Source organism: Balaenoptera borealis (assembly GCF_965194805.1).
Source record: "Balaenoptera borealis genome assembly, chromosome: 14".
NCBI lineage: Eukaryota > Metazoa > Chordata > Mammalia > Artiodactyla > Balaenopteridae > Balaenoptera > Balaenoptera borealis.
Window position 1 is genome coordinate 15,669,728 of NC_138875.1, and position 16,138 is coordinate 15,685,865.

The 16,138-nt window shown below is 46.0% G+C and overlaps 1 protein-coding gene across 4 annotated transcripts in view; it reads right to left on the reverse strand.

The window, feature by feature from the left end:
- The window catches only part of GRP (gastrin releasing peptide), a 14,721-nt gene extending 4,641 nt beyond the window's left edge, over positions 1-10,080 (reverse strand). For 2 of the 4 annotated variants that reach the window (XM_082353021.1, XM_082353020.1), the window contains exons 1-2: positions 9,940-10,080; positions 4,051-4,293 (exon numbers count right to left, since the gene is read on the reverse strand). In XM_082353021.1, coding sequence (XP_082209147.1) covers positions 4,051-4,293; positions 9,940-10,078 — 382 coding nt within the window. In that variant the 5' untranslated portion in view covers positions 10,079-10,080. Of the gene's footprint in view, positions 1-416; positions 4,294-9,939 lie in introns of those variants that run through there. The other 2 variants (XM_082353022.1, XM_082353019.1) reach the window with 2 other exon arrangements.
- Between the last annotated feature and the right edge of the window lie 6,058 nt (positions 10,081-16,138).

The window sequence follows — 16,138 nt, forward strand, 5'->3', positions numbered from 1 at the left end:
AACCGTTTTTTGTTTTGTTTTTTTTTTAGATTCCATATATATGTGTTGGCATATGGTATTTGTTTTTCTCTTTCTGACTTACTTCACTCTGCATGACAGACTGTAGGTCTATCCACCTCACTACAAATACCTCCATTTCATTTCTTTTTATGGCTGAGTAATATTCCATTGTATATATGTGCCACATCTTCTTTATCCATTCGTCTGTCGATGGACACTTAGGTTGTTTCCATGTCCTGGCTATTGTAAATAGAGCTGCAATGAACATTTTGGTACATGACTCTCTTTGAATTATGGTTTTCTCAGGGTATATGCCAGTAGTGGCATTGCTGGGTCGTATGGTAATTCTATTTTTAGTTTTTTAAGGAACCTCCACACTGTTCTGCATAGTGGCTGCATCAATTTACATTCCCACCGACAGTGCCAGAGGGTGCCGTTTTCTCCACACCCGCTCCAGCATTTATTGTGTGTAGATTTTTTGATGCTGGCCATTGTGACTGCGAGGCGCTGTTTCTGAGGTGGGAAGCAGCGGAGTGAAGCTGGCCCCCGCCTTCACAGAAACGGGGTAATCAGAAGCTTTTTAGTTACTCTTGACCGTATGTTGCTTTCCCTATATTTGGAGCTTCCATTGGAGCATTTCACATATTAATAAATAAAACCTTTCTATTCTCTGTGCTGATCTGATGGGACAGTGGGATCTCTCCCTTAAAAGTGAGAGCAAATTTGTACATTTACTTCCTTTCCGTAACACCTCCCGCAATGCATTCCCCAGTTCCCTTTCCTCATGCTCACCAAATAAGAGAAAAAATCCTAGGCTTCAAAAAACAATGAACTGGGGCTTCCTTGATGGCACAGTGGTTAAGAATCCACCTGCCAATGCAGGGGACACGGGTTCGAGCCCTGGTCCAGGAAGATCCCACATGCCACGGAGCAACTAAGCCCTTGCGCCACAACTACTGAGCCTGCGCTCTAGAGCCTGCAAGCCACAACTACTGAGCCTGCACGCCACAACTACTGAAGCCTGCGTGCCTAGAGCCTGGGCTCCGCAACAAGAGAAGTCACGACAATGAGAAGCCTGCGCACCGCAACAAAGAGTATCCCCCGCTCGCCACAACTAGAGAAAGCCCGTGCTCAGCAACGAAGACCCAACACAGCCAAAAATAAGAACAAATAAATTAATTAATTAAAAAAAAACAAAAAACAATGAACTAGGTCCCAATTACAAAAGGAACCCAAAGGCCAACCTCAACCTTCATTGAAACTCAGGACAATCCACAGCCGCATCCAGGATTATGGATTAGGACCTGGAGCTGAGCTAAACACTGTTTCATGTTAGAGAAACCACAGGGTAAAAGTTCCATCAACTTTTGTGAGAAGGGTAAAGTTAAAAGATTTAGGTTCACCTTGAAAATTGTTGGCCGTAATTGTTGCTAAAAACTTCCTGTTTGCCGTGACATAGGAGTCTAGATTCAGTGCGCGTTTACATGAATCTTTTCTGAATCAAGTAAATATCTTTGTCATCAAAATGTAGGAAGATGCTCAGTTTCTAACCGGCTCTGGGAGATTTGGCCACAGGACTTGATGTTTTATTACTGAAATGGGAGAGGGGAGTATATGTGGATAGTTTTTAAGTTTAAGAAAAGTCCGCGGCCTCTGAAAATCCCTGCCGCTAGTTCTGATAATGCTCAGCTAAATTATTAAACTTCTTTCTAACACTGAGAGATATAAGGATTTCTAACAGAATGATTCTCTTGGTACTTCCTCCTTGTGAATAAGATAATTGTAGGATGTTTTCAGTTTTCATATCAACATACTTTCATTGAGGTGGAATTTCCAAAGCAAGAGAAGTGATAAACTGTTTTGGTTTCTGCAAAGACTAAACTAAGTGTTCGATTTGTTTTTCATATTGCTGGGAAATACATCCAAAAGAATGGTACCAATGTGTGCCATAGCTAGTTATTCAATCTGAGGTGGAATTAAATGAGATGGGCTTTCTGAGCTTGTAAAAAGAGGAACAAAGCATAAAGAGATATAATAGAAAAGCAAGGCCTGATTAGAAAAAGATGACTTTTCCAGCTCACACTGTATACTGATAAATATTGTCCCCTTAAAGCAGTCACTTTCTGTGACTCCCCACCCACTCCATCCTATAGAACTGCTGCTCGGAGACCTTTTTGGAGCTATTCTTTTGCAATTGCCTTCGAAGTTTACAGAATGTCCTTCTGAAGATGGCAGAAAAATTTTGACCCTTGAGGAAGGAGTTGCATTTTTCAAAACATTCCAAAGTTATGCAGAGCTAAGTTCGGGGGAATAAAGCAATTCAAAGTGGGTATTGTTTGGGTCAAAATGAAGCACTATAGATTAATAACATGATAGGGCGTGGGAGGCTATTTTATGAATGAGCTATGAGGGTAAGTCCATTTCAGTGTTTGTCAAGTTATTTTAGAGGGTTTTGTGGTGGTGATCATTATTACTCTTCAGACCAAGGAGAAGGCACTGCTGTTGGACGTCCACCCACAGGAAGTCCAGCAAAGCACTTGGCCAAGAATAGGCCAGGCCAGCCGGGGCCCAAGAAGTCAATCACAAATTCCAAGAGCCTTTAGAACCACGTGATCTATTCACAGACAAGGGTGTGGACAAGAGAATCAGTCATTCAGGGCTCTGTACAAAGTTGATACTTATTTCTGTATTGCTTGATTTAATCCTGATTTTCTTTCTGAATAAAGGCTACCAGAGACTTTCTCTCTAGGTGCTTAATGCAACAAAGGAACTTTTTTGGCTCTGCATTTAGCACAGAGAATCCACAGTAGACCGAAGAGTGGTGACACATAAAGCCTCCCTCTGGAGAAACCATCCGAGGCTTGGCCACACCAGCCCTGAGCCTCTGTTAAGGGGTCATCAGTCAGAGTTAACCACCATGAAAGAGGGACGGCGTGAACTCCCCAAGGTCTGTGAGTGAAACACAATATTATTTATTGCCAGAAACATCGAGAGGGAAAGCTGCTACTGCATCCTGCATCCTTCGTATTTAAGATCAATGAGGTCTATTCCCAGAAGATGCCTCACATGGCAGTGGACTGTCCAAGGCAGACAGCACGGGCTTTTCCCTTGAAAAGCTACATGACTGGTCTCAGTTTCCTCACCTCTAAAATGGAGAGAATAATAGAATCGTCCTGAATCTTTCTCCTAAGACTGCTGTGAGCATTACCCGAGGAAATGGATGAAGGTAAGGTGTTTCACCCGTACTTGGATTATAAAAAATACTCACTAAAACTAGCAGTTGTTATTATTAGGAGTATTGTAATGACTATTTTTGCCTTTTATCATAAATTTCATGGAAACTTCTTAAAAGTTAATGAGAATCACATCATTTTCAGTTGCCTTGCTTTCTTCCTATAAATTTTATTCTCTCTTTTATCTCATTTACTGTCTTTGTAGCTAAACAATGCCAATTTGGTATAATTCTTTCCCCCTATCCTCTGTAAAATCATATACTGAACAGATCAGTTGGCCTGAGATATTTTCACCAAGTTTTAAAATATTAGGATGAGACCCAAACTAGGTAATCTGGGAACAAATATGAAGGAGTGCTATTTTGCATCAAAAGTAGCAAACAAGAATGCTCTCTTCCAAAAGCATCTGTGAATAGGCCCTTCCACTAGTGTTCATCAAAAATAAACATATCTATAGATCCACAGGGATCAACTCAAATAATCTATGGCCTCACTATCAAAATATATTGGAAGGGTCTGGTAGGCTAAAAAATCCTATCAATGCACAATTGCTAACAAAACTCCTAAATTGGAGTTTGATGTGTTAAGAGGAAAAATCATTTATGATATGCTGAAAAGAAAAGCTAGCATAAGGATTGGCCACTCATTTTCTGAGTGTGTACTGATGCCAGCCCGATGTAGTTGCTGTGAAGTCTTACCTCTGAACAGTTTTATTCTTCCCTGCTCAAACCTCCCCTCCTTCCAACTCTCCCCAAACACCTCCTACCCCCCGACCCCTCCTCACCCCGCTCCCACTTCCCCAGTATGTTCATTATACCTTTGAGTCTTGATCCCACGTCTTTAAAGTTGCTGCTGTCCTCTGAATCCCAAGTAGACTGGAGAATGCCCAGGGGCTCGCGTTGAGGTGGCTGATGGCTTCTGGTCCCCTTTGCTTCTAGGAGGCTTAGCAAATTCCTTGTAGCTTCCTCCCAGCGAATGTACTCCCTCAGCTGCTCCGTCAGGCTCCCTCCCTCATAAACATACGGGGCCTCTCCTGTGCTCTTTTTTCCCATTAAGTGTCCTGTTCAAAACCAGAAACAATATATAGCCAATATTTTATAATAACTGTAAATGGAGTATAGCCTTTAAAATTTATGAATCACTATTTTGTACACCTGTACCATATAATTTTGTATGTCAATTATACTTCAATTTAAAAAGAAATTCAATGCCACATTCATAAAGAAATAAAATAAGCATATACTCTGGTTCAAAACAAACCCAACAAAAATAGAATGCCACAAATTGAACCCAGGGGAATGAATGAACAAGAAATTAAAAAGGGCACCAATTGTGTTTGTGCTGCTTTCTCCTAAATGAGGGATAAATAGCATTTTACTGATATTATTAGGAGTTAGTTCATAAACGACTGACAGATTTTGATCCCTGTTCAAAACGCCTAATGAATGGACAGAATTCAGAACTGCAGCTCAGAAGCCCTGGGTCTGGTCCCAGCCCCTCTGCTAACTAGCCAGGTGACCTCTCTCAAGTCATTTAGCATCCCGAACCTTCAATTTTATCAGCAATAAAATGAACATGTTGGACCAGATGACATCGAAAGAACCCTCCATATCTAAAATTCTATCACCATTTCTGTGTGCACCGAATTCTATTCCCAGCTGAATGATGGCGTTTGAACATCTACCCCAGTCAATCTTGAATTGCTCCCGAAAAGAAAAGTCTCCGTGCTTTTCTTTGTGTGATTAAAAAGGTGTTGCTTGGACTTCCCTGGTAGAGCAGTGGTTAAGAATCCGCCTGCCAATGCAGAGAACACGGGTTCGAGCCCTGGTCCAGGAAGATCCCACATTCCACGGAGCAACTAAGCCTGTGCACCACAACTGCTCTAGAGCCCGCGAGCCACAACTACTGAGCCCACATGCCACACTACTGAAGCCTGAGCGCCTAGAGCCCTTGCTCCACAACAAGAGAAGCCACCGCAATGAGAAGCCTGCGCATCACAACGAAGAGTAGCCCCAGCTCGCGGCAGCTAGAGAAAGCCCGCGCGCAGCAACGAAGACCCAAAGCAGCCAAAAATAAATAAATAAAGTTTTAAAAAATAAAAATAAATAAATTAATTAAAAGGTGTTGCTTTCCTCTTATCTGTAATACAAATGTAGCAAAGGAATTTTTCATTTAAACACTCTTAGAATTTTAGCTGAGACTGAACCTAGAAATTGCACCTAGAAATTACAGTTTGTAATGAAACACAGGTTGAAGACCAGTTTTGGCCAACACTTTTCAGCCATATAAATGCAGAATTTTCTCTTGGAGGTCTAAAATGGTCACCAAAGTTTATCATTAGCTCCAGAGATGAGCATTTGCCATATAAACAAATAAAAGTTGCTGTGCAGGAGGCCAAACCACTAAAAACATGGAAATTCATGTATGCAAATGGGGATAGCCTTAGGGTCAGAAGGGCATGGAATTTAAGGTCTGTATTCTTTACATTTTAGCCCATTGCTTGAATATACTCACATTATCTTATTTACTTTCTTCAGTTGATTTTCTCCATTTCTCTGTAATTGGGTTTTATAGCATTTTCAAATTTCTAACACTAATAAAACTATGGTGCTTTTGATTTAAAGCTCACAAGGAAAGAGCTCTCTGTGGCTCCAGTGTTGACTGGCATTAGAAGTATGTAAGGCAAGCATCATGAAAATAGTATGTGGCAGACCTCAGTCACTGCAAATGGAAGGAGGCCCCTTCCCAGTTGCTCTGTCCACCAAGAGAGAAGCCCTCACGGTAACTTTATTGCTTGTGTGTGTATTTACAGTTCACAGGATGTTTAAATGCAGATTATTTCATTTGATCCACACTGTAATAAATTTGATGAAAACGAGACTTGCCAAAAGTCACATACATGCAAGTAAAAATGCTGGGATTAAAATCAACTCACAGTCCGAACCCTACGATGTTATACTGCTTTGAAGTGTCTTTGAACTTCCTAAGGATATAAGGCAGTTAGAAATCATTCTGGGGTCTGGAAATAAGGATAAAGTCTGCCAAAGGCTTTCTAATGTTATCAAAAGGAATGGAGATCATATATCACTATGCCATGACTCAGTTATGCGGCTCAGAAAAATTAATTCTGTGTGTATTAGGGAGCCTGAAAATGAGGTCTTCCTGCATTGCAGTGTGAGCTTTGCCAAGTCACTTAGGACCTGACACGTCACACAATTTTAAGACTCTATTAAGGACACCGTCCCAACTGAAGCATTGGAATCTTGAAACACTGGCTCCTCACTTATCTGCTTGGTGAACTTGGTGCCCAGATATCCACTAAATAACTTTGCATTTAGCCATCACAATGATTATGTTCCACAACTTACCAGGAAGTAGCAAATCATTTGGCTTTATATATATGGAGGAAATTGAATCATGATAATGGGAAAGTGGGATTAGAATCTGATGCTCCCAGTAATGACCTCAGTTGCTCTTGTCCTCGGTCATTGCCTATCATCTGGTTAGGATGCTGGAAATGAGAAAGGCGTTATTGGCAATGAAGCAGAGGGATGATGGAGATGTTTTTACAAATAACTTCATTTTTGTCATGCTTGAAGAATTCTGTGACTTTTCTACAATGGAAGGCTAAAATGGGCCTCCATTCTTTGGGTGATTTAACATAGATCTTTGGGACCTTGTACTGAATTTCAGTATTTGCATATTTGGTGGATGGGTGTTCAGACTCCCTCCCCTAGACCACAGATGTTTTTCTTTTTTCTAAGGAAAGTGCGCCATCTATAACATCCCAGGGAAGCACACGTTCCCTGGGTCCTAATGCACTTCTTAGCTAGCTACCATCAACCAAATAATCGTCTCCATGGCAACGTGGGCGATATGCCCACTTCCATCTCTTCTCCCATCATCATTTGTTATGTATCCATATAATAATAATGGAGATCAAAAGATAGGCACTTAAAAAAAGAAAACCTTGCCAGGGGTGGGGGGGGAAGCTTTTGTCCTTTTTAATCACTTAAAAATACCACTAAAATGGCAGGTTTGCAACAGAAAAGAATTTTCTTGAGCTCCATACTTGAAGATTATCCTAACTTCAGAAAATATCCATTAAGACAGAAAGTGTTCAGTATTAAGAGCTAGTTTTTCTGGAGTGATACTTCAGCTGTATTTCACAGTAGCTCGGGTAGCACAATCATGTAAAGCCATTCTGCCGCTGAACACTGGTGCTCAGCGTTCAACCCTCCACGGCACGCTCCTCGTCAGAGTTAGAACCACGACCAGAAACATTTCATGGGTGCACAGGGGATAGTTTCCAGTGTTAGTGTTGACCTATATTTTCATCGCACGCAAAACATTTCCATGAACATCGAGACAGATAAGAATTGGTTACGTTTTCAGTCTGTTAACTTGTTTTTCCATGGAACTTGTTTTTCCATGGCCACATCACGTTTCTCACAGCTGGAAGAAGCAATTCACTTAACAAACCTGCAAATTTCTGCTGACAGCTTCTTCAGGGACAGCAATATGTAGCTTTCGTTTGCATTAATTAAAATTAACCTCCATGTCTTCAGTGATTGAGGAGGACAGGCATTTACTTAGAGCAGAAAGCTCAATTTAAAATCTAACATGGCATTCATGCTTGTGAATGCTCACATTCCAACAGAGGGCATGTCCACCCAAAGCAAACTTTTGCTCAACTGCAACGTCATTTTAAATCTAAATGCGATTTTCTATGTCACCTCCCTCTTCTCCTTGTTCTTCATCAACTCTGCACAGTTAGTCAAGGGAGAAAAAGGAAAAAGAGTGTGTTCGAGAACAAATAAGAGAATAAGACAATTTGGGGGTGTCACTGGACAGTACACTTTGGGGCTGGGAATGCCCAAGTACCACCATGAAGGGTGATTAAGTGGCCGACCTGGGGACTGATGTTCTTTGGAACCACAGCAATCAGGGTTGGCTTGCATCAGAAATACCATGGTTACAGCTTCCCAGCTAACTCTCTTGGCCTGCGTTTAGCCTGCAAGGGTTACCTTAACAATAAGTCTTTTTAGTACAAAAACATGGATGAGCAAAAAGAGGCTGCAAGTCTGGAAGTTTCATTCTACCTTCCCAGCCCACCGGCTGCTGGCCGCACTGGACAATGACCGCTTGATCTAAACTCCCAGGAGCCCTTTTTAAAGTATCGATTCTAGGTTTGGCTTCTTTAACATCTTCTAAGTATCCTTCTCTCTGGAAGTGCAAGGGTTTTCACCCATCCCAACCCTTCCTCTCTATACCAGGCTCCTGGGTTCCGGGTGTCCCTCAAAGATGACAAATACTTTCATCCCTGGGGTTGCCAAGACTTGGCAAATGATTCTTTCAGTAATAATGAAAACTAGTCTTTTGCAACCCAGAGCGCTTCATTTCTCTGAGGGAAACCTACACAACGCACAGGAGCTGAGGACGTGCAGTTCTAGCTTCACCCATCTTCTAAATTCATCCTAGTCTTCACGCCGAGAGTCTGTAAATCCTCTGAGAGTTGAATTAGCAAGTATCTTTCCAACACACCCTCCCCTACTTCTAAGTAGATGACTAAGGAAATCGTGAAACACACACACACACACACACACACACACACACACACACACACACCGCCTTAAATCTCTCTAGGGACCGACCAGCTTCCCGGGAAATGCTAGGGTTGTCGTAGATGGCTGTGTGGGGAGCTGTCTGAGGAAGTCGAACGCTTGGCACCATTTGCCAGAGGCTCTGCTCGGCGCGGCCCAGAGCCCCGGGGTGATGCTGGAGCAGCGAGAAGCAGCGGGGCCGCTACCTGCCTCCCAGCTGCGGGGAAGCAGCGGGTGCGCGCTCCGCGGCCCGCGACCCGGTCCAAGCCGCTGCGGTTCCGGGGGCCGGGACGAGCGAACCTCCAAGCCCGTGCCTGGAAAGCAGGACTTGTAGGCAGGGGAAAGAGGGAAGGAGCTAGGGGAGAGGGTGAGGTCTCGGGTCAAGAGAGGCGGAGAAAAGCGAGGACTTAGGGGACAGAGACCCGGGATCAGCGTGGAGACCAGGTGTGATTCCCGGAGCACCGAGCCTGCCGGATGGAAGGAGGGAGGGTTGGGCAAAGGGCAAGGAAAAGAAAATCGCTGCAAGGCGAAGAAGGACTGAGGAAATTCAGGCGAGCCCCAAATAGAGGTGGGATTCAGGCGCTGCTTGCCGAACAGATTTGAAACCCAGGGTGGGCGCTGCGCCCCGCGTCCCACACCTGTGGCTTTGCCGGGGGGTAAAGGCGCAGCCGCCAGGCTGGACCAGCCCTCCGAGACGCGCTCGGGGACCCAGCTCCTCAAAGTTGCTCAGGGAGAGAACCGTGCCAGACAGGGTTGTGATTAGACGGATAAAAGGAGCTGCTGGGAGATGCGGAGCGGGGGTGATCTCCGCGTACGGTTGGGATTTTGGAGAGCTGCGTGCTGGCTCGGTGTCCTGGGGGGGTGGGGGAAGAGAAGAGAGCGGGAAAGGACCGAGGGACCAGCCGGAGGCTGCCGAGGGACCGACGGCTTCCCGGGATACTGAAGGGCAGGGTGGAGTTTTGGGAGAACGGGGTTGGCGTCCGAGCAGAAAGGTCGGAGCAAACCCAGCCCCCAACGCAGAGCCGCAGAAAAGCTGAGAGATGGGGAGACTGGCCCCCTCGGCGGGCTGGTCCCGCCAGCACTAGAGCGCGCCGGACACTCACCCACCGCCCAGTGGTTGCCGCGCGGGTACATCTTGGCCAGCGTGGTCCCTGCGCCCGCCGACACCGGGGCGGCCGGCCCCCGGGGCGCCTGGCACAGGACCAGAGCCAGCAGGACGAGCGCGAAGTCGCGGCCGCGCATGGTCCCGGCGGGAAGCCCTCGGAGCGCCGCGGCGAGGCTGGGCGGAGAGCGCGCTTTCACCGCAGAGGCGAGACGGAGGACCAGGACCTCAGAGGAGCGCCGCCGCCGCCGCCGCCCGCGCCACTGCTGCTCCACGACGCCCCGACTTTATATGCAAGCCCGGGCGGGGGGGTGGGGGGGCTCCTCCACCGCCGACCCCAGCGCTCTGACGTCTCCCTAGAGCGAGCCTGAGCGCTGGGACAACGGTCTCCGAAAATCATGCATCTTCCTGCCGAGTGCTGAAAAGGCTGAGCGTACCTTGTCCCCTCTCTCTCTTCCTCCGAGTCCCGTCCGCCTTCCCCACCCTGGGTTAGTTCTTCCTATCCTCGACGCCTTCGCTCCAGCACAATTTAGGGGACTCCTCCCTCCGCAGCCTCACCGGGGCGCCTCCCGCGTTAGCTGCCTTCGGATCCTGCAAGGGGGAGCAGTGACCCCGCGGCCTGACCCCAGGGGCGAGGGGCGCAGCTGGGGTGGGGGAGATAGAGAGGGATGTGCGCCAAGGATGGATGCTTTTAGGCTGGGCTTTGCTGGAGGGGACCGGAGCCCGGATTGCAAAGGACCTCTGATTCTCAGACTTTCCCCCTTTGTGGACCACCTCCCTCCTCGCGGTCCCTGCCCATGAACCTCCCGACCTTTGCCTGCCTCCCACAGGGCGCCGTCGCTTCACCGCCGCCAGTAAGACCCTCACCCCACCTGGGGTTTCGGAGGCGTCCCTGCCCATTTGTAGGGTGCGACGGAGGCTGGAGCGGGAAAGACATGTAACGTGATCGGAGTTAACAATACTAACAATAGTTTTACTATACTCCTGGGTCCTTGCACCAGCATACGGCATCCACATAATAGATGAAGCGTTTGTGGCAATTTCCCTAGGCTGCCTCTACCAGAAAGCTCAAACTGTCCCTAAACTGCCATTTACACACTTCTCTAGAGCTGCCCAACCTTCCCCAGCTCCTTCTGTTCTCAGATATGAGGAATGGTCACCGGCCCAACCCCCGAGGTTCTCAATGCCATGGATACAAAGGGGGTGGGCACCATAGCAATGCAACAGTGAATAGAAGCTGGTAGGACGCTGTTGCCCACGATTCGGCTGTCAGAGCTGGGGGTGTGCTGGCGTGCTCCTGCATGCCTATTCCTCACCGAGTGCTGGTGAATGGTCTCGCTGGTTCCTGCTGGTGTTCCATGTCGGTACTGGGCGTTGATACCAATTAGGTTGAAATCATACATCTTTCGGGATATCTGGTGATTCAATACATCTGTGCCGTTCTTAGAGGATATGTGCATATTGCATGACTGAGTATTCTCGGGCTTGGAAGAGTATTTCCATGCATGTGTCTGGCTAGAAGGTTAAATGCTAATATCAAGATCACTATTATTAGCCAAGCGATAGAGTAATACTATCCTAAGGGAATACCCCGGGTGAAAATCAAGGGGAAAAAAAGCCTACAATTGGCTTGGACTCCATCCTTCCGGGTTCCCAGGCTCTGCTCATTAGTAGGCAAATGTTCCACAGTCAGGTGATCATCCGTAGGCTTACCACTTCCCACTTGGCAGTGAGCTTGCAGGAACACAGGGACTTGGTCTTGTTCCCCTGTGTGTCTGCAAAGAGCCTGGCTCACAGTGGTGTTCAACAACGATTTGATGAATGAACAACTAACCTAAGAAATGCTTGGGTCTAAATGGCTTTTGCAACCTTGGGCCTTTGGAGGGGCATTAAACCTTTAGCTCTCCAGACTAAGTTATAGAAAAATGTCCTTTCCCCTTAGTTTAATCAAGATTATTTTAGAATCTTTTAATGAAGTTTTTCCCACTATGAAACCAAGGGAAAACTACTGTAAATACAATGAAGTGTGGGAACAGCTCTACAGAAAGTGCAACTCTCCTGCAAATTCAGGCAACACACTCTTGGGTCTATTGCAGACCAGGAGCTACCCAGGTTCCTCCATTCACTTCAGCTCTTGCTCTAAGCACCCTAGTCTACAGGCTTTCTGCACCTGGTCTCGGGCTTAGACTTGTCATTTGCTTTGGCATCCCACAAGGGCAGAGAGTGTGTCAGTCTTGCTCAGGGCTGAATCCACAGCGTCTGACCCAGTCCAAGGTACAGAACAGGGACTCAAGAGATGTGAATGGCTGCATTGTCCTCCAGGTATAGCAGCCTGAGTCCAGTCCTCTAACCAGAAAAGACAATGGATTGTTACAAGTTAGAGAAAGAAACCATTGCAGGTTTCATTCAGCCAGTACTGAATGAGCCCCAGTAGATCCTGGCTGGGTATCTTTTCATATCGCTTTTAAAATCTTAAGCACAGCCCTGCCAGATAGGGATGTCTTGTTCCTCTTTTTTGTTATAGTCTAGCGCTCTGTTCCATGTAGATATTCAGGAACCCAGGTTCATTCCATCTTGTGCCTCTACCCCTCCCTAGTGCTCTGCTCCTCAAAGGGATGCTCTGCAAGGAGATAAGGAGCTTGTGGCAGCATGTAAATCAATGCATTGCTTCCTTCATCGAGAATATCTTGCTTTGTCAGCTGAACACTGTGTTTAATGATTTGTGTTTAGTGCTGTTGATTTGCATTCTGGCATAAACTCTTTATCTTGTTGTGGATGGGTTACAAACGGTTCAAGGATGAGCAGCTGATGCATGGACCACACTTAATTAGCAGTGTCCTAAGTGTACTGTCCCTGCCTGCATGGCCTAGATAGCAGCTGGCACGACAGGGCAAATGGGGAGGCACGCCGCTCTCTTAATGTACCAGCCCAAATGTACCACTCATCTTTTCTGCTCATATTTTATTGGTAAAAACTCAGCCACAGGGTCACAGGGAGCTGCAAGAGAGGCTGGGAGCTGTAGCCCTGATAATCAGTCAGGTGCCTGGCTCTGATTGCACCACTGCGGAAGAAGGAATAAGTGGAGTTTGATGGACGGTTGATAAACTGCCAGAACCAGCCTAGTGTGCCTCAGGCACGTGGAGATCTTACAAATTCTATTTAATAAAGTAAAACCTCCCCTCATGGGGAGGAAAGACTGGGTCTCCAGTCCATCTCCTCTGCCCCAGAGTTCTGTGTCCCTTAGAGAATCTCTTGCTAACTACCATACCAGCACCCCTTAGGCTCAGTGGGGCATTGCACCCTCTTATCACTGTGGCACAAATTAGGGTCCCCCTTCGTTGGATTCCCCATTTGGGAACGTTTAGTCTAGTCTTTCTATAATAAATGGATCTTAACCCTTTAGCTATTTCCACAAAAGATCTATGTAGCCAGCAGCCATGATATTTCAGTGGCATTTTTTGCACCTATGTGGGGTGGGCTGGGGTCCTGGCCTCCTGTCTTCCACCTCTGCTGGAAACTGCCTCCATCTCTCAGTTTCCCAACTCCTGGTTTCCAAGAGAGAAACACCATAGACCCAGCTCATTATTGTGACCCAGCTATACATGCTCTAGATTGCCCAACAGCTTAAAGATGAGTGAGTCCACAGTGTCCAATCCACTCTTCTAGAGGCTAGGACACATGGTGGCGGATATGGCAGCGTCCACTCCACAGGGCTCTGGGCAAAACAGTGTTCCCTGAAAAGAAGGTGTGGGTAGGGCGGGCACCCTGATGTCTCATACATAATGGCCCTGCTCCCCAGGTCCTCAGGCACATGCTGTCTTGTGCCTGATATTTCATGACGTCTGCTCTTTCTTTTTAGCTCAGTGACTCCCAGACATCAGTAAGGGCATTTTTTTTTTTAACATCTTTATTGGAGTATAATTGCTTTACAATGGTGTGTTAGTTTCTGCTGTATAACAAAGTGAATCAGCTATACATATACATATATCCCTGTATCTCCTCCCTCTTGCGTCTCCCTCCCAGCCTCCCTATCCCACCCCTCTAGGTGGTCACAAAGCACCAAGGCGATCTCCCTGTGCTATTCGGCTGCTTCCCACTAGCTATCTATTTTACGTTTGGTAGTGTATATATGTCCAAGTAAGGGCATTTTTAAAATTATTCTCTTCCATGGAGTTTAGGTTTTGATGGACTTTTTACTGTGAAACAAGCCATATTGCTTAGATTTCTCATTTTTACTCATCAAAGACATAGGAACTGTCTGTCCATCAGAATTTCTAATCAGGTTGAAGTCACCAGTATTACCTAGAGAGTAGATGTCATTCCAGCTTAAATCAGTGAAACACTGCATCTTAATTAAGTTTTTCAGCTTCATCAGGGGTAAATGTATGGTGTTTTTTTTTTTTTTTTTTTTTTTGCCACACCACGCGACTTATGGGATTTTAGTTCCCCGACCAGGGATGGAACCCAGGGCCCCAGCAGTGAGAGCACAAAGTCCTAACCACTGGACTGCCAGGAAATTCCCCAAATGTATGGCTTTTTGAAATATTGAAAATAGCTCATGCATCTCTATCTTTGCCCTAAGTGGAGTCTAGGTTAGGAGTCTTAAGGTTTAGGGGGCTGTTTTTGCTGTCACTGGTCATTTATACCTTGGTGCCTATGAAGGCTTTGAGGACAAGTCTTGCTGCAGTGAGATGCTCCAAGATCCCCAGATCCAGTCCAAAGCCAAGGAAGCAGGCTGTGAAGGCAAATGGAAAGGAACAAGGAGGCATTGGTGTCCTGCAAGCACATGGGTTCTAATTCTGCCTCTGCCACTTAAGAGCTACTATGTTACCAGGCCAGTGACTTAACATCTGCATCTCAGTTTCTTCATCTATAAATTGGTAATATCTCCCTCCCTAGGGTGTGTATCTGTTGACTGACAGCTACTTATTTGTTTTAATTAATAATAATGGAGAACTATAATTAAGGCAAGCTAATTTTTATCTTAGATGTGAGTGTCAAGATGGCATAATTTTCTTGCTCAATGCCTAACCCAATGTCACACGCTATTTAGATCTCCCGAAGAGGTAATCATACAAATAATAGCTGCCACTCAGTGAGCGTCTGGCAGGTACCAGGCGTTGTGCACTTACTTGTGTAACCCTCACAGCTGTCCTATGACATAGATATTATTTGTCCTGTTTTATAGATGAGGAAACTGAGGCACCGGAGGGTTAAATAACTTGCCCAATGACCCGCTGGTAACTGACAGTCGAGAGTCAACCTCAGAGCCATCTGATTTTCAAGCTTTGAGTGTGATAAGTCTGGCAAAAATGAGTTTCTTTATAGTCACAGGACTTTTCTGGGGGTCGATCAATTTCATCACCCAGAAGGCATAAAAAGTATATTAAAATAATTTTAGAGGAGATATTGGGAATAATTTTTAGAGGTCTTTGGGTGAAACCTCACTGCAGATTCCTCCCTTTGCTTGTTTTCAGCTATTCCCCACCCCACACCCACCCACCTCTAGCTCTATGGACATGGTTTTGCAACCTGTACGTGGAAGTGGGTGGAAGTGGTGGGAACATATAAATTTGCTTTTTGGAGAATAACATGCTCATAGTTTTGGCTACAGCAGGGATGGCCAGAGTCCCAAAATGTAACCCTCGATGTCTGAAACTGCAAATATATTTCTGATGTCAACTTGAACATCCTATTTTGCAATCTTCCTTGAAATCCAGTTATTTCTGGCATTTCACTGATTACCTTCCATGGTCTTCTGAGCTCCTGGACAGATTGCAGGGGCGATTACCCTAGACTCCAGCCTTGGGGGCTTTCCTGGTGGTGCAGTGGTTAAGAATCCGCCTGCCAGTGCAGGGGACATGGGTTTGAGCCCTGGTCCGGGAAGACCCCACATGACACAGAGCAACTAAGCCCGTGAGCCACAACTACTGAGCCTGCGCTCTAGAGCCCGCGAGCCACAACTACTGAGCCCGCACGCCTAGAGCCCATGCTCCGCAACAAGAGAAGCCACTGCAATGAGAAGCCCGTGCACCTTAACGAAGAGTAGCCCCCCCCTCGCCGCAACTGGAGAAAGCCCTCATGCAGCAAAGACCCAACGCAGCCAAAAATAAAATAAATAAATAAATTTATTTTAAAAATATTAAATTAGGCTCCAGACTTCCAGTTTATCTACTCCAGGGTTTCTCAGCGCTGTTCAG